General features: G+C 43.9%; 4 protein-coding genes across 6 annotated transcripts; all 4 read left to right on the top strand.

Annotated features, from left to right (window-relative positions):
* Positions 1–240: 240 nt before the first annotated feature.
* Positions 241–5251, top strand: LOC115676394 (uncharacterized). The gene is made up of 3 exons (XM_030599293.2): positions 241–264; positions 1638–2745; positions 3687–5251. The coding sequence occupies exons 1-3, from the start codon at positions 241–243 to the stop codon at positions 4865–4867; spliced, it is 2313 nt and encodes a 770-aa protein (XP_030455153.2). The 3' UTR covers positions 4868–5251.
* Positions 5252–9419: 4168 nt separating this feature from the next.
* LOC115676389 (probable serine/threonine-protein kinase WNK11) lies at positions 9420–10890 on the top strand. Its single transcript, XM_030599286.2, has one exon. The coding sequence runs from the start codon at positions 9451–9453 to the stop codon at positions 10798–10800; it is 1350 nt and encodes a 449-aa protein (XP_030455146.1). The 5' UTR covers positions 9420–9450; the 3' UTR covers positions 10801–10890.
* Positions 10891–13078: 2188 nt separating this feature from the next.
* On the top strand, positions 13079–18864 carry LOC115676390 (replication factor C subunit 2). 3 transcript variants are annotated; one of them, XM_056312034.1, is made up of 12 exons: positions 13079–13239; positions 13364–13442; positions 13560–13639; positions 14048–14170; positions 14259–14328; positions 14409–14482; positions 14762–14882; positions 14981–15043; positions 16285–16344; positions 17498–17611; positions 17696–17779; positions 18480–18864. In XM_056312034.1, the coding sequence occupies exons 1-12, from the start codon at positions 13196–13198 to the stop codon at positions 18582–18584; spliced, it is 1017 nt and encodes a 338-aa protein (XP_056168009.1). In that variant the 5' UTR covers positions 13079–13195; the 3' UTR covers positions 18585–18864. The 3 variants fall into 3 exon arrangements, with proteins under 3 accessions (XP_056168009.1, XP_030455148.1, XP_056168010.1); XM_030599288.2 differs by having other exon boundaries at positions 17486–17611; XM_056312035.1 differs by lacking the exon at positions 16285–16344.
* Positions 18865–20051: 1187 nt separating this feature from the next.
* On the top strand, positions 20052–21031 carry LOC115676462 (uncharacterized). The gene has a single exon (XM_030599394.2). It carries the CDS (start codon positions 20185–20187, stop codon positions 20791–20793), a length of 609 nt encoding a protein of 202 aa, XP_030455254.1. The 5' UTR covers positions 20052–20184; the 3' UTR covers positions 20794–21031.
* The last annotated feature ends 349 nt before the right edge of the window (positions 21032–21380 follow it).

Below are 21380 nucleotides of genomic sequence, written 5' to 3'. Positions count from 1 at the left end.
GGCCCGCTCAAGCCCGGTCTTTTTCGTGAAATAAGATTTGATATTTTTCCGAGCCATGGGCCGGCTTGGGCAAGGATTTGTAGGTCCAATGTCTGGCTTGGTTCCGCCCGTTGATGAAGCTTGGTTGGAACCCTCCTTAAACTTGTCGATGCGTAGTAGAAGCCGAGACATTTTGGTGGGCCGGAGGTATGACTGAAGCCTACTATATGGCAATCTTCTTTAAACTTGTCAATAGTAAACATGGCCTCCGTCTTGACAAAAGGAGTAAGCACGAAATGGAAGCCCAGGCCAGTTGGCCACAGGCCCAATAGACTCCACGGTAATGAGTGAAGAATCAAATGGGACTTTTGAGGGTTGAAACCAAGGGGGTGTATTAGAATTGAACCAGAACAGAAACCGAATCAAAATTTCGAATGGTTTCGGTTTGGTTCAAATAATAATAAAAAAATCACATATCTTCCTGTCAATTCGGATTTTATCGGTTCGGTTAACCGAATTTGAGAAAATAGATCTTATTGCCATGTCCACGGAAACGAAAGCCTCGTCATGAGCCATGACATTCTACTAGGAATCAGAGAAATAGATAAAAATAAATCCTTTCTTAAATTTGATCCGATATCTAATTTAGCCAAAACATGAACTAAAGTAGAAGGGTCGCATTAGACGAGAGTCGAGCTAAGTCAACGGTTTGTGATTCGATTTAGAGCTATGTGACCCCCACCTCACCCCCACAAGGAAGTTTGGAGCCTTTGGACACATTTTATGGTCATTAAATCCAAGCGAGGAGGAATGCATGACGTCATTATAAGTGAAATTACTATGGAACAACTCAAATGGAAAACGTAGGACGAACGAAAGTCGAAGGATAGCGACGATCGACAATAAATAGGACGAGTCCTAGAAAAATTAAGCGACACACAACAAAGCGGCAATGCTTCCAAACCGTCCGGATAAGAATTGACCCGCCCGTCCAAATCAATCGGAACAAAGATAATCTCGGCACTGAGTGGCCCCCCCCCCCCCTCCCCACCGAGGAGATCACCCTCGGAATCCCACGAATCTTGATCGTACACGTGTTCGACGGCGACAGAGATTGGCCCCACCACTCGCCCTCTCGCTACGTCATCCCTTACGCCACCACCTATCGGGAAGAATATCTGTCCATTATCAAATGATTTTTGTAAAGTGGCTACCAAGTGCCCAAAAACTGGTCATAAAAATTTAACGGTTGGTAATGTGTCGATCGTTCTTCAGTGTCTTGGAAATTGTATAATTTAAAATAAAAAAATATGTATAATAAATATTCATTAGCAATTATTAACGAGATCTTTATCGAATTAGTTAAGATGAAATTATAAAGAGGACACGTCACTTTTCGCGACATGTTTTTACTGACATCTTCAAAAATATGCTATTTATCCCTTTAATAAAAATAACCTAAATTAACCGACTCTTAAAAAATGGACTTGCTATAAAAATGATTATTGTCTCTCATTTTCTTCTTTCGACTATATTCCCATCAAGATGAGAAATTAGAGTGGATCAACACCTCGCAAAAATTTGAGGTGATAAATTAACACCCCCAAAAGAAAAGGTTTTGTAGACAGAGACATTTTACGCAAAATGTCCAAAAATAGGGGGGCCCACTTTTGCCAATTTGTCTGTTTTCCTCACCTCAAAATTATAAAAAAAGGAACTATGGTTGTGCCCGAAGGCATCGTCACTCTCTCCCGGCAAAAACTAAAATTACAACTATGCCACCCCTCGCGCTCTGCTTCTTCCTCTCTGTCCACGCCCTCTTCGCCCGATGCCAGGCCGCGGCGGAGCGCGACGGTCCTAACGGCGGCGGCGGCGGCGGCGGCGGGAGCAGGAGCAGCATAATCTTCGCCACGCTCGGCCGCTCCCACTACGCCTTTGACATATTTGCCCTCCCGGCTCGACCGGACCTGTCCCCGAAGCCCTCCGACGAGCTCAAGCTCACCGATGGCACTTCCGTCAATTTCAACGGCCACTTCCCTTCGCTCTCGCCCCTCGCTTCCTCCTCTCTCCTCTCCCTCTCCCCCGACGAAACCCCAGCTCCTCTGCACGTGATCTACGTCACCGAGCGGAACGGGTCGTCGAGCATCTACTACGACGCCGTGTACGACGGGGAAGGCGGCGGCGATGCCGGCCGGAGCCTCGGCCGGAGATCGGCGCTCGAGGCTCCTCCGCCGAGAGTTCAGGTGCCCCTGGTGGGGAGTGGCAAGAGCGTGATTTCGATGAAGGACAGGCCCAGCCTGAGCGGAGAGAATCTGATCTACGTGTCGACTCACGAGGACACGGGCGTGCCGAGGACGAGCTGGGCCGCGGTCTACTCGACCGACTTGCGGACCGGGTCGACCCGGAGGCTGACCCCTCGCGGGGCCGCCGACTACAGCCCCGCGGTGTCGCCGTCGGGGGCCTGGACCGCCGTGGTGTCGTACGGGGAGGGGGCCGCGTGGGGCGGCGAGGTGGAGGAGCTCGGGACGGACGTGTACGTGTTCTTGACCCGGGACGGGAGCCGGCGAGTCAAGGTGGTGGAGCACGGCGGCTGGCCGTGCTGGGCCGACGACTCGACGCTGTTCTTCCACCGGAGAGGGGACGATGGTTGGTGGAGCGTGTACAAGGCGACGTTGCCGAGCCGGGGACCGATTTCGACCGAGTCGGTGGTGACTCAGCGGGTGACGCCGCCGGGCGTGCACGCGTTCACTCCGGCAACTTCTCCAGGTGACGACAATTTGTGTTGACAAAACTGTTTGCTGTACTTAAAACTTGTTATTTAAATAACAGTGTACTGTAAATGCAATTAGTACAATAACTGAGAACTGAACGAGCTTGTCCATGAGATAAAGGGACTTGAAAGTTGAAGTTTCATTGACAACACAAATCCAGACTAGAAATGCAAGTGACTGCTGAAACCTAGGAGATTAAATGTAGAGATGCAAGTGAATTTTGAACTCAAAAGAGTGCAGTTGAGGTTAGACTTGTTTTGTTGGTGTTGTGTCTGTCCTTTATCTCCTTTTGGAGAAATTTTCGAGTGATTCGGGAGCATTTCGTCGTTGCTTTGTGTGGTTTATCCGTGTTGATTATCTGATGTCAAGTGATATGAGATTCTTTTCGAGATGAAAGTAAAGCCGTTGAGGACACTTGACGCACGATGATTGGTTAGATGGACCATGTAAAGCGATACGTTACGCTTCGGAAGTATCTAACGTTCGTTTCAAGTTCTTAAGGGTTCCTTTTGTGTGTTGGGGCTTAAAAAAATCCAGTGTTTAGACTTCAGTAACTAAATTAGGAGAAAAGGTATACATAGATTATGTATCAAATTACAGTGCATAAGATTTGGTTTGATACAGTAAGAATGTTGATGATATACATAGATTTTGACGAGGATGGATATGAAGCTGGCAAATTTTGTATTTGTTAGTGTTACTTGAACAAAGCTAGGTTCGATAAGTTTAAAATTATTTAAGTAAGCCCCATTTACTGTGTGACTTGAGAGTTGATCATGCAATAAGATTTTCTCATCGACTCATTCGACAGTATCTTGGCAAGATTCTTTTCTCTGTTCTTTTTATCGTGACAGAAGACTACTAAAGTTCTACCATGATCTTTCGTTTTTTGTCAAGTCTCCAATACGATATCCTTCGTGTTTTTTCCCTTCTCAGGTAACAAGGAGTTCATAGCTGTTGCTACAAGACGACCCAATTCAAGTTATCGTCACATAGAGCTCTTTGACCTTGTCAAAAATGAATTCAGGGAGTTAACTCGGCTTGTGTCACCTAACACTCACCACTTCAACCCGTTTATCTCCCCTGACTTGGGCCGAGTTGGGTACCATAGGTGTAGAGGTGATGACAATGGGAGAGAGACTCAAAGTCCTCATTTGTTACTTGAAAATCTTCAAAGCCCGGTGGCAGGCCTCTCTCTCTTCCGAATCGACGGGTCTTTCCCATCCTTCTCACCTGCGGGTGATCGAATTGCCTATGTCAATATGCCGGGTGTCTACGTAGTCGACCGAGATGGTTCAAATCGACGCGAGGTATACTCTGGTATGGCCTTCTCCTCCTCATGGGACCCGGTTCGAAGCGGGGTGGTCTACACTAGTACGGGTCCTACTTTCGCTACAGAGGGCACTGAAGTTGATGTCATATCCATCAACGTCGATGATGTTGGCAAGTTGGGGGTGAAGAGGTTGACCACCGATGGCAAGAACAATGCTTTCCCTGCGCCTTCGCCTGATGGGAAGTGGATCGTGTTCCGTTCTGGCCGATCAGGCCATAAAAACTTGTACATAATGGATGCGGTCAAGGGAGAGAAAGGCGGGCTCTACAGACTGACAGAGGGGCCATGGTCGGATACAATGTGTAATTGGTCCCCTGATGGTGAGTGGATTGCGTTCGCATCCGACCGGGAAAGCCCTGGCAGCGGGAGCTTCAATTTGTATCTCATCCACCCGAATGGTACTGGGCTGAGGAAATTGATTCCGAGCATCTCCGGTGGGCGGGCTAACCATCCGTACTTCAGCCCGGATGGGAAGAGCATAGTGTTTACATCGGACTATGGAGCAGTATCAGCTGAGCCGATCTCAAGCTCTCATCACTATCAACCTTATGGTGAGATCTTCACGATAAAATTGGACGGCTCTGATTTGAGGCGGTTGACCCATAACTCCTATGAAGATGGGACCCCTGCGTGGGGACCCACTTTCATCAAGCCAGCTGATGTGACGTGGCCAAGTTATGGGTCCAGTTGCTCATTTGAAGACTGTCACTGGCTTAGCCGTATGCCGAATAATAGCTTTGGAGGTGTACCGAATTACTCAGCCAAGGCTCAGTGTGGCGCTTGAACTCTCTCTATCTCTCTCCCCCCCCCTCTCTCTCTCTCTCTCTCTCTCTAAGATGGTAGCAGGACTCTGCCCAGATAAATAATGCTTGTGACTTGTCATGCAGTAGTCTGTTTATACTAGTATAACTTGTTGATATGAACCAATATAACAGCCCTATCTTATTGCTATTTGTATGTCTATTGTGGATAATCGAGACATAAGATATTCAGGAAATACGAGAAATTAGCATAATCATGTGCTTGTATCTTCTCTGGCCTCTGCATGGGTGTGTTATCAATCTTACATTGGTAAAATTATATCGGAGGTAAGTATAGATTAGTGTTAAGTCTTTCACTAAATATTGTATATGCTTAGAACATCCTGAATGATCTTGCTATTTTTTCATCAGTTTTTGCTCTTTTTCGCTGTGTCATTGCCCTTCAATGCTGTCGTCTCTCTGGACAAGAATACAGTTTTGTGCTTTAAACTAGCTTTACGAGAATCTTATGTGAATGTTCAGTTCGTGATCAGTAATTGATTTATTTGATCGTTGTAGTATGAATATGTGAATCAGCATCCACTATGTTTGGCTAGATTGAGAGAAGTTCTCGAGGTTTTCTTGATTAGCTTCACTCTAGAAAAAGTATGGGCATTCTTTATTCTATCATGACTTCAAAGATTAAACCTGAGCTTTTGGCTCTCCAGCGTTCAAGCTTCTGGCTCTCCAGCGTGCGAGCTTCACTTTAGCTGTTAATCATGGGTAAATGAGTTTAGTCGAGTGGAGTCGATCTTGAGTATGGCATTGAGCCAAGTTCAGGCACATAGTGCGAGAGTCAATCAAGCTCAAGTTGCTTTCCATCGAGTTTATATATGGGCTGGATCAAGTTTGAATTTACTATTTGTATCAGCTAAGTTAGACCCTCCCCTGGAATGCCAATCCCCCCATGAAACCAGTACCCTAGTTTAAACCAGAAGCGGCTGTTCATGGATGTTTTTTCTCTAGTCCAGAAGGACTGGTCACTTAAGGAGTTAAGAGCAGAATCGTTCGGCCATGCTTTCTACTCTAATGGCCTACCTCGATGAAGCGAAGAGGGAGCTAACATGACACGCTTGCAGCATCATTTTCCGCACTTTTTTCCTCTCGTTGCTTTAATTGATTGAAAAGATAATACTAATAACTAACTGTTTCTAGTCATTGGATGCTAACTGTTTCTAGTGATTGGATACTCATCCTCTGCTTTTGACTGAGAATGATTCAGCACTTGTGTAGGGGATATGATATCATGCTTTCTCTCTCAACATTTACTAGAATCCAGCGATGACAAGTTGCAGTGAATTATATATTTTAGGCAACTTTCATGGGCTTGGCCTTTAGGTCTTGAAATTTCTGAACTAAGGACAGTCGGAGGCATGTTCGTGTGCCCTTCCTATGTTTGTGATTTGCTGAGTTTGACTTGAATGGTCATTTGGCTCTGGGTTTTTAAGTCTTATCATCGAGAAAATATTACATACAATCGTTGTGTCAGCTATGCATAAGTTCACTCACCGTACTCCGAATGGAACCCAATGACTAGAACAGTTAGCATCAAGCTGATTCTCACGGTTCAAACAACTTGAGCTCGATTGAGTCTTGCTTGCACTATGTGTCTGAACTCGGCTCAATGCCATACTCAAGATCGACTCCACTCGACTAAACTCATTTACCCATGATTAACAGCTAAGGTGAAGCACGCCGGAGAGCCAGAAGCTCGAACGCTGGAGAGCAAAAGCTCAGGTTTAATCTTTGAAGTCGTGATAGAATAAAGAATGCCCATACTTTTCTAGAGTGAAGCTAATCAAGAAAACCTCCAGAAATTCTCTCAATCTAGCCAAACATAGTGGATGCCAATTCAGAGATTCATACTACAACAATCAAACAAATCATCATAAACTGAACATTCACATAAGATTCTCGTAAAGCTAGTTTAAAGCACGAAACTGTATTCTTGTCTAGAGAGTCATGTACATAGCTGCCAATATGAGTGCAAAAGATTAAAAGCCGAGTAATCCGGTGAATGAAAATTTTGTGCATAACCAAAAGGACGTCAGCCTAGATTAATTGCTCTAGAATCGGGCGCGAGAGAGAGAGACAGGGTCTTGAACATCCTAGGGTGCCGGCTGTACAAGAGAACAACATCCTGAATAGTCTGGATGAATTATGACACTATGATAGTTCTCTGATAATATATAAGGACTCGGTGGCCTCAAGGAGAAGCTGGGTTTCGTGCATGCGCGCAAAGGCATAATCCGACACAGAGCTCTCCTATGTCAGCTTCGACACTAGGAATTTGTCGCAATAAACCTTGAGGTGCGTTGTGTCGTATTTCTCCCCCATCACGAATAGTTTCCGAGCCAGTTGTTCATCCATACATACCTCAACATAATAGAGGTACTCGACGAATGCTTTAAGTGCCCCGTGTGACACCTCCTTTATAAGGATCGTGCTAGTGTGGCACTCTCCAATCTGGCTCGTGAGCATTGCCTTAAAAACTGGAGAACGGCCAGCCTGATTGTTAAGAAACTAATAAGATCGTGAGGGTGTAAACAAGCAAGTGATCTAAAACCGTAGTAAGCCAGAGGTACCTGTTTCTGATATCATGCATTATCTCTCAACATTAACCAGAATCGACATGTTGCAGTGAATTATATATTTCAGGCAACTTTCATGGGCTTGGCCTATAGGTCTTGAAATTTCTGAACTAAGGACAATCGAGGCATGTTTGTGTTTGTGATTTGCCGAGTTTAACTAGAATGGTCATTTGGCTCTGGTTTTTGAAGTCTTTAACTCCCAATGGGAACCACTTTTCATTTCTTCTTTCTCGCATTTACTATCTCTTCTCTTGTTCTTTTCTTCGGCTTTCTTTTTGCTTTAGGGCCATTGACGACAATGGTGGCGGACATCGACAGTAGCGTCGCCGGCCATACATGAGCCACGCTCACAAGCGATGTCGTCACTCATCCATGGCTGTCGTCATCATCATCCGGCCAGATCTGGTCGGCATCTGGAGACTGAGATAGGCAAGGCCAGATCTGGACGTCGTTCAGCCAGATATGGTAGGCTCGGTCAGTGCCGGCGACTCCGCCGATGACGACGATGGGGATGCACGGAGGTCGGGCACACAGAAAGGGGATGGCGAGATGGGTTTTTCGAGCAAGAAGCACCGGAAGCCTTATGCCGGAGCGAAAAACAGTCACCTGAAAAGGCAAGAATCCGTCGCGTGCATGATGAGACTCTTGACTGTTTGCAGTTATCCCTACTGAGTCCTGACTGATGGCATCATTGACTGCGGAAAAGCGCATATAATTTTTTTTATTAATATTTTAAGATTTTAACGAAAAAGGAAGAAATAAATTTTTTATTATATTTAACTCCAAACATACAGGAACTTTAGTAGCAACGTGATTAAAGTGACTCCAACTCGCCAATAGGCTAATTATCTTTATATATATATAGAGAGAGAAAGCTTACAACACTCGAAATCTAAACTTATGGCACTTTTTGACGTGTGCTCGGTTTATGCGTAAACAAATTAACTTTAATGGAAAGAATGCTCTTTAGTACAAGAAGAGAAAAGAGCATTCGAGTAAACAGACTTTTATGCAAAGGAAACATAAAATATAAATAAAAAACGGAAGACTATTATAAAGAATTCCTTTTAATAACGAACAAAAGAAATAGGGAAAAAAAGGATAAAACATTTTAAAAGTGCAAGAAACGCAGAAAGCACACGTTTCACCTATCGCATGTAATTGTATGGTTATCAGCAGCGCACGATATAGGAAAACTTATTAAATATATTCCGCTCATGTCAATCCAGTTTAAACGAGCAATAAATAGCTCACGAGATTTGATAATTCAATTTTACACGAGGTCGAGTTTATCCGACGTCTTAATAAAGATAAAGCGGATAAAAAAAATATTTAAAAAATGCGAAATTAAATCAAATTAAATCGAGATTTGCCCTTGTGTAGCTCGGGGGCGTTGACTTTTCAGAATTGCACTCGGGGATCGGATGAACCTCGGAGTTTCCAACACCTGTCGAAGCCAACCGATAAGCCTTACCATCCAAACGCGCTACACACGCTCATATATATACATCTACCCTTCCCCTTCCTCTTCCTCCTCTGCCTCTGGTCAATAGCTTCCTCGAAACCCTAAGAAAATCCACACAAATATCCACACGCACTGTTCCTGCTTCCCGCTTCCCGCTTCCGCTTCCGCTTCCGATCCCGCCCACCACATCGACAAGAATCTGCAGAGAGAGAGAGAGAGAGGGAGGGACCCAGCGGAGAAACCGGGAGTTCTGGCCGTCGACGATGAATCTCTGTGACGTCCGCTGCCGCCACCGCCCCCGATCGGCGCTCGACTCCTTCACCATCGCCTGCGAGGCCTTCTCCGAGCAGCTCCCCTCCATCCCGCCCCCCAAGATCCCCCGCACATCCCACCTCGAGGTTTCTTGATCTCTCGTTCTCCCTCCCTTGCCCCTTTTGCTCTCTCTCTCTCTCTCTCTCTCTTCCGTTTGGTGGCGCGCGCGCGGTTGGTTCTTGGGTTCTTGGTCGATTTGATGGAGGCCGAGGACGGTGAATTTGTGGAGAAAGACCCGTCCGGGAGGTACGGCAGGTACGACGAGGTCCTGGGCGAGGGCGCCTTCAAGACCGTCTACAAGGCGTTCGACGAAATTCAGGGGATCGAAGTCGCTTGGAACCGGGTCGACGTGGAGCACTTCGCGGAGTCGCCGGCCCTACTCCGGAGGCTCTACGAGGAGGTCAACGTGCTCAGGTCGGTCAAGCACGGGAACATCATCAGGTTCTGCAATTCCTGGGTCGATGAGGAGAAGAGGACCATCAACATCATCACCGAGCTTTTCACTTCTGGGAATCTGAGGCAGTACCGGAAGAAGCACAAGCACGTCGACATGAAGGCGATCAAGAATTGGGGAAGGCAGATCCTGCAGGGGATACACTATCTGCACGGTCACGAGCCGCCCATCATCCACAGGGATCTCAAGTGCGAGAATATTTTCGTGAATGGGTATGATGGGCATGTCAAGATTGGTGATCTGGGATTGGCCATCGTGATGCAACAGCCGACCGCGCACAGCGTGATCGGGACCCCGGAGTTCATGGCTCCCGAGCTTTACGAGGAGGACTACAACGAGCTCGTCGACATATACTCTTTCGGGATGTGTATGCTGGAGATGATTACTCTGGAATGCCCTTATGGAGAATGCAAGAATTCTGCGCAGATTTACAAGAAGGTCCTCTCCGGCATTAAGCCCGTCTCCCTTGGGAAGGTGAAGGACCCCGATGCCAAGCAGTTCATTGAGAAGTGTCTTCTGCCCGCCTCTTCGCGGCCATCTGCGGCAGAGCTTTTGAGAGATCCCTTCCTTGCAATTGTAGACTCGAAAGCTTCGAAGCCAGAAACGGTGCCTAAAAGCTTGTGTCCATCCAAGGAGGGTGGAAGAGGAACCGCTCCAAGCATGGGTTTTGAGTTGCGGATTTCCACTGGGTGTAATGAATTCCGACTAGCAGGGGAAAGGAGTGATGAGGCATCGATTTCACTTACATTGCACATCGTGGGTCCTGCGGGCAAGGTCAACAAAATACAGTTTGCATTCTATCTGGATTCCGACACAGTTCTCTCAGTTGCTCAGGAGATGATGGAGCAGCTTGATTTGTCAAAAGAAGATGCTGATGTTGTGGCTGGGTTGATGGACCGGTTGATACTGAAGATGGTGCCCAGTTGGAAAGCTCGTGTCTGCGACCAGCCTCAAGAACAAGTGCCTCAGCCGTTCGCAACCGTGAACTCACAGATCTATAAGTGTTCTTTCGATCTGTTGTCCCTTAGGGAAGAAGAGATAGTAGATAATAATAGGAAGAAGTGGATGGGAAAGAAGGGGATACCAGTAATCTGATGTACCTTTTCATTCCTTTCCTGTATTTTTTAATGCTGTAGCTACGTGATCTTTTGGAAGTTAAATCAATTACGAGGTTTCTTCAGATTATATCTATGTTGCAATTTACATTTGTCTCTGCAATGTTGAGTTTGATTGCATATGTAAGAGAAATTGTGATTTCCAGTCGTTTGTTAGTTTGGCCAGTCCACAATATGATGCTGCACAGATAATCTCGATCCCTGCATTTGCTAGCCACCGCATAGCAGTTTCATTTTGACGCACGCTATTCCTTCTGCATTCATCCGAAGCCTCACAAGAAGGCCAGAAACCCTACACTTGAGCGGTATCCGATAACTGCTCTCTTCCAGCGCGTCAACTAGAACGTGTTTCCTCCTTGACATATCTTAGACTCGTAAACTTTCCACTTCTTACCTGACTAGGAGTTGCCTGCGTTATCACTATGGTGAAGAAAGCAAAGGAAGTGGCTTTTGAAGTAAAGAAGGGGCGAGAGTAAAAAAGAGAGACAACATGCCCTAGCAAATGTTACACTTAGATTCGATATAACAGCATTGCAGCATTTAACAGGGCATTAGTAGGTCTTAAATCTGGAACTAGATCACCAAAAATAACAGTATTTCGAATCAGTTAACGACATGCCCTGGACTTTCGAATGAGCAACAGAAGCATGCCTAAAACAAACCAACATGAACAGACTTTCCAATAATCACCAAAGTTATCTTTATCTAATCGCAACCCGGAAAATGGACGAGTGAAATACACTCTAATCCAGAGCATAAGAAAGCTTTCACTTAAACAGCTTATCAGGACTCTCGATGAGCTCCCATCTACGTTATAATTGCAGTAAACCACTCTTAGCCTGAGAGCTTTCAAAGTATATTTAAGCTTGCTAGATTCGTTCCTGGTAAGCTGCCTAAATTTCTATGGGAATGAGAAACAAGCTGTCAACATTATGCTTCTTATCACTTGGGGGAAGCAACTTATGGGACTCGAAACTCTTGATATTGAAGACAGAAGACAGCACATTGGAGACAGATTCCAAACGACCAGCTTCTGACTTCGATGGTACACAGACTCATTAGTGTTCTGTTTGCAACGAAACCCAAAAGAGAGTACTTCCCTCAAGTCTCACTTCTGATACCCTGCTGCTCATCAAGCAAGTGTTCCGTCTCTGTCATGCTGAATTCTTGTTCCCCCCATGGTTGCCTTTCCAACATCTTCGTTGCTTCTTCAAATTATCTTTGCTATCGTTACAAGTCTGCAACTTCCTGCCTAGCCTGTTCAGACCACTTGGCAGTCCACCTCTTTAGTAGGGCGCTGTCTTGGTTTAGGGGGAAGACTTAGTCTTCCCCCCAAGAAGAAAGTGTGATCAATGGTCCAATCTTTCCCAAAGACACTAAAATGGAAATTAAGAAGTAAGTGAAACTAACACAAGTTATTTTGAAGAGTAAAATGATCAATTTTGTGAGAGATCATTCCTCAAATCTTTTTCTTAATAGGTATTTAGATGGATATAGATATGGATAGTATAGGTATAGAAGTATAGCTTGAAGTTTTGATATAGATGGCTTAGATGGAGTTTTGTTTCTCCCATTGTGATTTTCAGTTCTAGTCTTGTTGGGAGTATTCCAACAAGATGACAGAGAGTGTGCCTCCAAGATTAAGTCAAGGTGCGCGAAAACTGGTACGAATATTTTCCGACATAGATATGGATAGATACAATATTAATCAGGGCGAGTTTATAGCCCTCGCGAGGTACCATACCTTTATAATCTTTCACCATTAGATTGAACGCAATATATCCTCAATGTCCAACATATCTTAGCCCGAATGGAGTTGAAAAATTATAAGGGCATGTTGTCTTAAGGATTATAGCTTCAACCTTATTAATCAACTAAAACTGTTTTGATATGGGATAAACGTATTGGAAGTCTTAAAACTTGTCATGAAAGTGCAATTAAGTCCTAAAACTTATCACGAAAATGTAATGTAGTCCTAAAACTTTCAAAAAGTGCGATCGAGTCCTAAAACTTATCAAACTGGTCCAATCCAGTCCTTCTGTCGATTACACTTTTTTAAATTTTTAGAACTCAATTGCACTTTTGTGACAAGTTTTAGGATTCTATTGCATTTTCGTGACAAGTTTTAAAATTTCCAATGCATTTATTTCGTTTTGATATTATAAAAAGAGAAAAGAAAGAACCGGTTCTACCTTGAACCGAACCGGGTTAGACCCGTCACGGGTCGACCACCAGCTCGCGCCCTTCCCCTACCCTCGCTCTCCGCTCTCACTTAGAGCGGGAAAATTTCTCGCAGAAGAGAGAGAAAGACGGAGAGAGAGAGAGAGAGAGAGAGAGAGGAGGAAGGAGAGGGTTTCTTCCTCAGGAGTTCGAGAATGGCGCCGATTCTGCAGAGCTCGCAACCTTGGGTCGAGAAATAGTAGGAAATTCCCTTCCTTTTCCTCCTCCCCTTTCGTGGGTTTCATTTTTCCTCTTCGTTTCAGTTCCGTTGGCCTGATCAAAATTTCATCTTTGTCTCTGTTTCTGTCTCTTGCAATCGCCAGCCGACCGAAGCAAGTGAAGGACGTGGCTCACCAGGACGAGGTGGTCCGGGTCCTCACCAACACCCTCGAAACCGCTAACGTGAGCCGTTTGTCCTGACGGCGATGTTCATCGCCTTCTCTTTGTTCTTTCTATTGGCGCCCTTTATATGTGCGTGCATAATCGAGTAGCGGGGTGTTCTTTTTTTTTTGGGTACAGTGCCCGCACATGCTCTTTTATGGCCCGCCGGGCACCGGGAAGACGACGACCGCGCTCGCCATCGCTCACCAGCTTTTCGGGTAAGACGCTGGACTGCAGGTTCTTGATTGGCGATTCTTTTGAACCCTTTTCGTGGGCGTGTCAAGCAGGAATTTTTTGGCTTTTGTACAAGTGATGGTGCTGGTTTGTTGATGTAGAGATTAGAGAGATTAGAGGCTGCAGATTACGCCTTCCATTTCAGTGTCTTTCATGTGCTTGCGTTATTGTCTGGTTCAAATTGTTAGCTGTTAGGATTAGAAAGCACAAACAATGGTTGAGATACAGTTTTTGTCATCAATTCAATGAATTTCTTGTCCCAATTTTGAGTAAATCTTATGATCTGTGGCCATCATATGCAATGCAGGAGTTTCTTTAGTGTTATATGAAGCGTGATTTTCGTCGGTTTGTACATTGTTGTTTTTTGTCTGTTCATTAGTATCTTTCTGCAGGCCTGAGCTCTACAAATCTAGAGTGCTGGAGCTCAATGCGAGTGATGATCGTGGAATAAATGTGGTTAGAACTAAAATAAAAGATTTTGCAGCTGTGGCTGTGGGATCTGGTCAACGTCAAGGGTATATGCTCTACTTCCACATATTTTACCCTCTTCCGTATGTGAATTTCATTCCTTCATAATAGGTCTTCCCCTTTGATTCTGTGTAGGGTCTATCCGTGTCCACCATACAAAATAATCATCCTGGACGAGGCAGATTCAATGACAGAGGATGCTCAGGCATGTGTTTGTCCACTCTTCTTTTTGCCAATAGGTACATTATTAGTTTTCATTATGCTTATGGCAGACAGCTTGTACAGAATGCTCTGAGGCGTACAATGGAGACATACTCTAAAGTCACGAGATTCTTTTTTATATGCAATTACATCAGCAGGTACAACTTCTTTCTTAGCTTTTCTTTTGACGTGTAGTTAACACATGTTTAGGTTCTATTCATTGTAGTGTCACATTTTCAGTTGAAACAGGAGTGCATTCCACTTTGCTTGATAATTTTTACTTACTATAAGGAGAAGGCTTTCTAGAATAGCTATCGAACTGGAGTGACAAAGTGACTTCTTGCTTTTTGCTTGCTTAGAGAATATAATGCTCGGAGGTAAGCCTCAATTTTTTTTTTTTTTGACCTTAATTGATATGTGTATTTGCAATTTTATAGGATCATAGAGCCGCTTGCTTCCAGATGTGCAAAGTTTAGGTTCAAGCCTCTTTCAGAAGATATAATGGGCAGCCGTATATTGCACATATGCAAGGAAGAAGGTCTCAATCTGGATGCAGAGGTTTGGCTCTAATTGTTTTCATCTGGCTCTAAAGATGGTTTTCGCACCATTTTGCAAATTTTCTTTTTGACATTGTTGAATGGTTCCCGTTATGGCAGGCTTTGTCAACCTTAAGTACAATCTCTCAAGGTGATTTGCGCCGGGCTATCACATACTTGCAGGTACAAGACAGTTACATGGTACATGAGCTCCAGTCTTTGAGGATGTGGTTTTCTTGTCATGATAAGATACTTTTGCAGCAGTTATAGATCATGCTCTTTTGCGAAATGGAGCTTTTGAATATTGTAAACCTTTAGAATTTTTTTTTTTTTGTTTTTTTTTTTTTTTTTTTTTGGGTTTGGGGGGGGGGCTGGCTGATGAGCCTGATTTTGGCCTGAATTGGTGTTTCTGTTTTGGGTGCTCAGAGCTCTAAATTTGATTTTTTTTGGGGTTCCCGGGGGGTGATGAGAGGTGCTGATGAGCTTTTCTTAGTAGTTGGGGTAAGGTTAATGTAGCCTGATGCTTTCCAACTCTCCCTCCTGCTCTTGTTTCATCTAATCCACTAAATATTTAGTTGATCAGTGCTACATAAATAACAGCAGAGGATTTTACAACATTAGCCAAGTTCGACATTCTTCTACCAGTGGGTGTCCTTGTTTTCAAATTTGGTAATAGTTACCTGGCTGGATGCTGATTACGACTTGAATTGATCATTGAAAGGGACATTGATGTATCTGACTCGGGCACACCTTCTCTTGCAAGGCATAGAAGCCTATATTTTGTTGAGAGCTGTGGCATGTGAAGAAACTTTCTGCAGATGTCATCTTATGGGAACACTCTCTTTTGAACTCAAGAGGATAGATGTTTGAAATGCTTTTCCATGTCAAGGGGATAAAACACGAGAAGGGATAATTATTTGGACTTTCTTCCTTTACGAGTATATCTTAGGCTGGCAAGAAACAGATTATGGATCATTGAATTTGCTTTTTGTCAATTTGATTATTTCAGTTGATGGTTGATATGTTTTGTGGTGGTTCAGTTTTTAGACATAAAAACCTTGTATGGATTGATCCTTTGTTTTGTTGAGTTGAGGGCATCTCAATGTTGCCAACAACCAAGGAATCGATACAGCAAGGTTAATCACGAATTGCTTAGACACTTAACATGGATGCCATAAGACTTTTACTATGGAAGAAATTATTATGAAGATAATCAGCTAGTAACTTGATAGGATAAAAGAAATAGGATCAAGCATTTCATGCGGTGCTATCCATCAAACTTGTCTTGTTTTTAATTGTATTTTATGGTGTTACTTTGAAATGTTGAATCTAGTCTTACTGTTAAAATAGTAATATTTTGTGTGGTGTGTAGAATTCCTCCCCTCCCCCTGAGTATTTTCGACTACTCTTTTTGAGCTTTGCAGGGAGCTGCTCGATTATTTGGATCATCAATTACTTCGAAGGATCTAATAAGTGTTTCTGGGGTAGTTTTTTCATACTTTACTTTCTAAATTCCTGGTCATTCATTATCCTTTCATATATGTAACCCAATAGCGTGCTACTATCACAAACTAAGGTTATATGAGACTGAATAATTGCATAACGATAATGTGATGTCTTTAAACATGAAAAGGGAAGGGAAGTGTTTTTTCTTCAGTAAATTAATTTTGATTCTTTTTTTCCAAATCGATCCTGGACTCCTTTGCCTTTATTCTGGTGTAATGATCATAGTTTGCTGTTGATTGTAATATGAAAACTAAGATATATGTTCTTTAAATGAGTAAGCCATGTAGTTATGTTTGTTGGAATTATTACGAACCATGCTCCCATATAGTTTTGTTCCACAAAGTATCCGTGGTAGCTGCACTTTCTTCATCCTTATTGGTTAAATGGACTTTAAATATTGTTTGAAGAATACAATGGATTTTGGAGTATGAGTATTTGGTCTGATTTTATGCTGTGGTTGGAAGAGGCCTGAGTTCAAGGCAAAGGATCTTTAGCTTGTTGAGCAGAATCCTGCATGATAGCATCATCCTACTTTTTTTTTTTTGTAACCGGAACTCCCGCACGGCCGACAGCCAGGAGGTAAACCCGGGTGACGCTAGCGCAGGACCCACCACCACGACGTCACGCTTAAGAATCCTAACGCGGCGCGGATTCGAACTCCTACCCTTCGTGGGGGATGAGCCCGCGCATCATCGGTGGTATCATCCTACTTTTGGTCCCTCCTCAATCCAACTTCTGACCAATTCTGTAGCATGCAGGATATTTCTATGCTAGCTGCATCTTAGGACCGTATTGTCCTATAATCTGGATCTTGACGCAAAAGGTTTTTTTTTTCTTTTCCAAATGGGAACTTTAAATCTGGGACAATATAGCAGTGATCTTTTGATAGGAAGTTGTCGTTTTCCTTTTTGAGGTGATAATAGCCTTTTCCTTAAGTATTCGAGTATTAGAATTTATAACCGCTAGATGCTAGACAGATTAGTTTAGCTGAAGGAGACCACTTTCTAAATGTTACCCTTTTGTTTTTATTCTTTTGAGATTTATTATCTCTTTTCCTTTCTTTTTCATTTTTCCATCTCAGAATCACTTGTATATGATTCCTACATCTTAATTCATCAGGTGATCCCGCAGGAGGTTGTTGGGGCACTTCTTGCAGCATGCAAGAGTGGCAACTTTGACTTGGCAAACAAGGAGGTCAATAACGCCATTGCAGAGGGATATCCAGTCTCCCAGATGCTATCTCAGGTATAATATGCTACATCTAGGTATGCGTCCTTTCTGCTGTCAACTTATGGATATACATTAAGCTAAAACTCTGTCCTATTCTAGTTATTTGAAGTGGTTGTAGAAGCGGACGATATTTCAGATGAACAGAAGGCTAGGATATGCAAGAGATTGGGTGAAGCTGATAAGGTTAGCTGCCTATGATGAACTTATGTGAACTGTTTTATATTTTCAAATTAAAATTGGTGCAACTCCTAAGTAATGATTGATCATTGACCATGACACAAACAATAATCACGTGGTCTTTCCAGCTGGTAAGGATATTAAGTACTTATAGCTTCCTTTTTTCTATCTCCACTTATGTCCACTTGTTGCTTCTGACCTCATTTTGATGCTTTGAACTAATTCTGAAAGATTCTTATAGTTATAGCAACTTTCAAGATATTATGGGATAACATTCGAGGCTAGTGACTTGTGTCCTCATGTTTTTATCGAATCATTTCATTTAAATGCTTTGCACTACAGTGAGCTATTGAACCCCGGAAACAATGCATTTATTTTGATCATACTTGTTTGTTGCAATCCCAACACCGATTTTTTATTTGAGGAGTCACATCATATAAGATGTATAGCACTTTTAAGGAATAATTTTTTCATATACGGGCCCTGCAGAATGTGTTCAGAATGTGTCCATCTAAATGTACACAAACGCATGTTAACTTTATGTTTCATAAAAGCATAATGACTACACATATGTTGAGCCCTAACAAAAACATTTTGGTTGGATGCTGCATGCCAAAGTACATGGAGGGTTGATCATAATCAAAGAAATTATGCTGTTAGACAATTTAGGTATTTATAAGTAAGTGTTGGCTCTTTTCTTGTTCAGTGTCTTGTTGACGGTGCGGATGAGTACTTGCAGCTTTTGGATGTGGCTAGCAACACCATGCGAGCTCTGTGTAACATGCCCCAAGAATTCTCTTACGAGACTTGAGGGACCGGAAAGCTTCGGATCTAGAGAAAGCTTGTGATAATAATCTACGGAAAAATTCGAAACTAAGTCTGTAAAGAGATTGTAATTATTAGATCCAATGCTGATGCAAAGGTCTGATGCATTGCTGATGAGGGAGTTTCGGGTTGCCTCTATGTTATCTTTTGCAACACATCCTCCGTTATCACAGTTAGCCTGCCAGAAGTTGCCTCCTTAGCTGATACAAAGGTCTAATTATTGATAAATTTGTGGTTTAAGTATTGGTTAAATGTTCCTGAGAGTATTTAGGGCTTGTTTTAATTTTATTTTTGGGCTAAATGAAGCTTATTTTTTTCCTAATTTCTACTTCGGAGGCACGAGATAGACAGAGACAACAGGATCAATGTTATCTAGGATGAGCAATCTTGTTTGCTTGCAGTTATTATGTACTGCTTTAATAGTAGTCGAGTAATTTATGTGCGAGATCTTGAGTAGCTTAGACTAGTGTACAGCGAGACAAAAGGGGACATGCAGATATATGGTCGCTTTTGATAGATTTGGAAAACAAAGCTAGGCTATGGGCATGATGGAGCTATAATCAGATCTGTCATTCCTGAGTTGTGAAATGGAGCAAGCAAAATACCTTCTTCTGTTCACCACTTCCTCTGAAATGATCTATTGCATTTCATCATAGTGTTGCGGTCATGTCATCTTAATCATCATGATATGTCACATGCTAGTGTGTGCAACCCACCACCACCAGCTTCATCATGGTCGCGTTTGAATTTGAAAGAACCGCGTAATTGCTACTGATTTCGTTGAAGAGTGTTTGCCGAGTTCAATTTCAACCAGAGTAGCTCGAGAATTCAATCGAGCTGTGAGCTCGAACTTGAAATAATGGGCATGCTTAATCCAGTTGCTTGGAGGGGTTTTACTTTCGAATCTCATAACCAATTAAGTTTGATAAAAGGGGAAAGAAACTATGTAATCAATACAAAATGTCAATTCTTTTCCTGTTTATTCAAGGCTGTGCAACATAGTCACATGTATAATCCTTTATGCAGATTTTCTTCTTTCGAAGAAAAGTATACCGATAAAGCGGATCGCACGGACAGTTAAAACTCCTGATAGGTTTGTAGATTCGCACGCTGCGGGGAACAAGTAGGGTCTTCTCGTAATGCTCCGCGATCAATCAGGAGCGCAAATGTAGATTGATTGGTTGACCCTGACCCATCATTTGAATTCGGAACATTCAGCAATTACAATAGCGATGGAGGCAAATTTTGTAGTGGGTTGGTACCGGATTTCTCGAATTTGTGTCAGGAGCTTGAAAAATCACGTCTGTTGACAAAAATTCAAGCTCCACTTTGGCTTCACATGGGGAAAATGTTGGCATCTTGAGATCTCCCTCGCTAAGTCGAGAACCAAAATGGCCCACCAATCCCACACTCAACGCCTTTGATCTCGCCTCACTCAACTCTTCATTCTCCGCCGCCTTCACCTCCATATATACACGACGCCCATCAATTCTTTCATTCATAGTGAGTGTTGGTTTGCGTTTCGTTGTGCTAGTTCATAGTTGCGCCTGTACAGTTGATAGCGGTTCAAATTGCCGTTAAGGAAGATGGCCATCGATGAGTCCTTCAAGAAACCAGGGACCATCCCGTTCAAGTGGGAGATCCGGCCCGGCGTCCCCAAGAGCCAGCACCACCGCCACCAGCAGCCGCCCCCGCTGCCCCCACCAGAGGGCCCTCCCCGGCACGGTTGTCTGTCCCCGCCGAAGCTCAAGCCGCCGCCTGCCGGGCCGGGGCTCCGGTTCGCCTCGCCGCTGGAGCCGCGGGCCGGGTCCTTCCGGTCGGTCCCGCGCACCCGCTCCGAGCGGTGGCGGCTCGGCCCGCCCATGCTGGGCCAGCCCGAATGCGTCTCCGCCGGGCCAGGATGCTTCCCCGCGGCGGCGCCCCTCTTGAAACGGAAGGAGAGCAAAAGGAGGACCCGAAGGACCAGGCCCGAACCCGAGCCTGACCCTGACCGCACTTCCGATCTTGAAACGCTGTCCCGCTTTTCCGTCTCGAGCCGGAGGTCGCCCTCGCCGTTCTGTGAGTCGCCATGCTCGTCGTCCTATTGGTCTGTCGGGTCGTCACCGAGGCTGTCGTTTTCTTCGTACATGAGGTCTCGCCAGTCATCACCACGATGCATGGGCGATCCAGAGTGGGCAGGGTTTGGGCTCTTTTGAAGTAGAGATCGATCCGCAATGTTCACCAAATCGACACAGAAACGCACCCAAGTTACACATACAACAACGTGGCAAAGGGAATTGCTGTGGCTTTGTTTTGATGTAGTAGCGAAGAATGTACACGTTGGGTTAGAGTAGCAGAGGAGACAACCTGCACGAGATTGGTCTTATGATCTTTGTATGTGTTGTTGTAATAAAACAGATTAAAGTGTAATGTGAATTTCCACATTTTAAAGCTCTGATCGGAACTTCACTGTCGTCGCGATAACTGTTGTTCGATCAAACTCCGATCGGCTTTCCAAAGTCGACACTACCGAAACCACCCCCATGAACTATCTTTCTTCAACGGTCGACCAATGCCCATCCATCTTGACTTTCTTACAAAGCCCCATGCATCGAGCTACATCGAATTCACCTTCCGATTCGCATATCATGTTATATATAGTTACCATATTCTTATTCAGATAAATTGATGTTTTAAGCAACTCTCGAGTTTCTACAATAAATAATTTTCCTTTGTTCACACGTAACTATTATAATATTCGAACGGCCAAGATTCGTTACATTTTAATCAAATTTTGCGAGGG

The sequence above is a fragment of the Syzygium oleosum genome, unplaced genomic scaffold, assembly GCF_021117445.2.
Source record: "Syzygium oleosum isolate NSW1041296 unplaced genomic scaffold, Sole_v2.1 Sole_v2.05, whole genome shotgun sequence".
Lineage (NCBI taxonomy): Eukaryota > Viridiplantae > Streptophyta > Magnoliopsida > Myrtales > Myrtaceae > Syzygium > Syzygium oleosum.
The sequence above is the reverse complement of the archived record's forward strand: the minus strand, read 5'-3'. Positions and strand labels throughout refer to the sequence as shown.

What these genes read in the sequence shown, in the direction of transcription:
- LOC115676389 (XM_030599286.2), top strand. Translation starts at nt 9,451, where the DNA reads ATGGAGGCCGAGGACGGTGAATTTGTGGAGAAAGACCCGTCCGGGAGG.
- LOC115676390 (XM_030599288.2), top strand. Translation starts at nt 13,196, where the DNA reads ATGGCGCCGATTCTGCAGAGCTCGCAACCTTGGGTCGAGAAATA. An exon ending in ATCTAATAAGTGTTTCTGGG is followed by an intron (nt 16,345 to 17,485) that starts GTAGTTTTTTCA and finishes TTAATTCATCAG; the next exon opens with GTGATCCCGCAGGAGGTTGT. An exon ending in TCTCCCAGATGCTATCTCAG is followed by an intron (nt 17,612 to 17,695) that starts GTATAATATGCT and finishes GTCCTATTCTAG; the next exon opens with TTATTTGAAGTGGTTGTAGA.
- LOC115676462 (XM_030599394.2), top strand. Translation starts at nt 20,185, where the DNA reads ATGGCCATCGATGAGTCCTTCAAGAAACCAGGGACCATCCCGTTCAAG.
- LOC115676394 (XM_030599293.2), top strand. Translation starts at nt 241, where the DNA reads ATGGCCTCCGTCTTGACAAAAGGA. An exon ending in CCTCCGTCTTGACAAAAGGA is followed by an intron (nt 265 to 1,637) that starts GTAAGCACGAAA and finishes GTCCAAAAATAG; the next exon opens with GGGGGCCCACTTTTGCCAAT. An exon ending in CACTCCGGCAACTTCTCCAG is followed by an intron (nt 2,746 to 3,686) that starts GTGACGACAATT and finishes TTCCCTTCTCAG; the next exon opens with GTAACAAGGAGTTCATAGCT.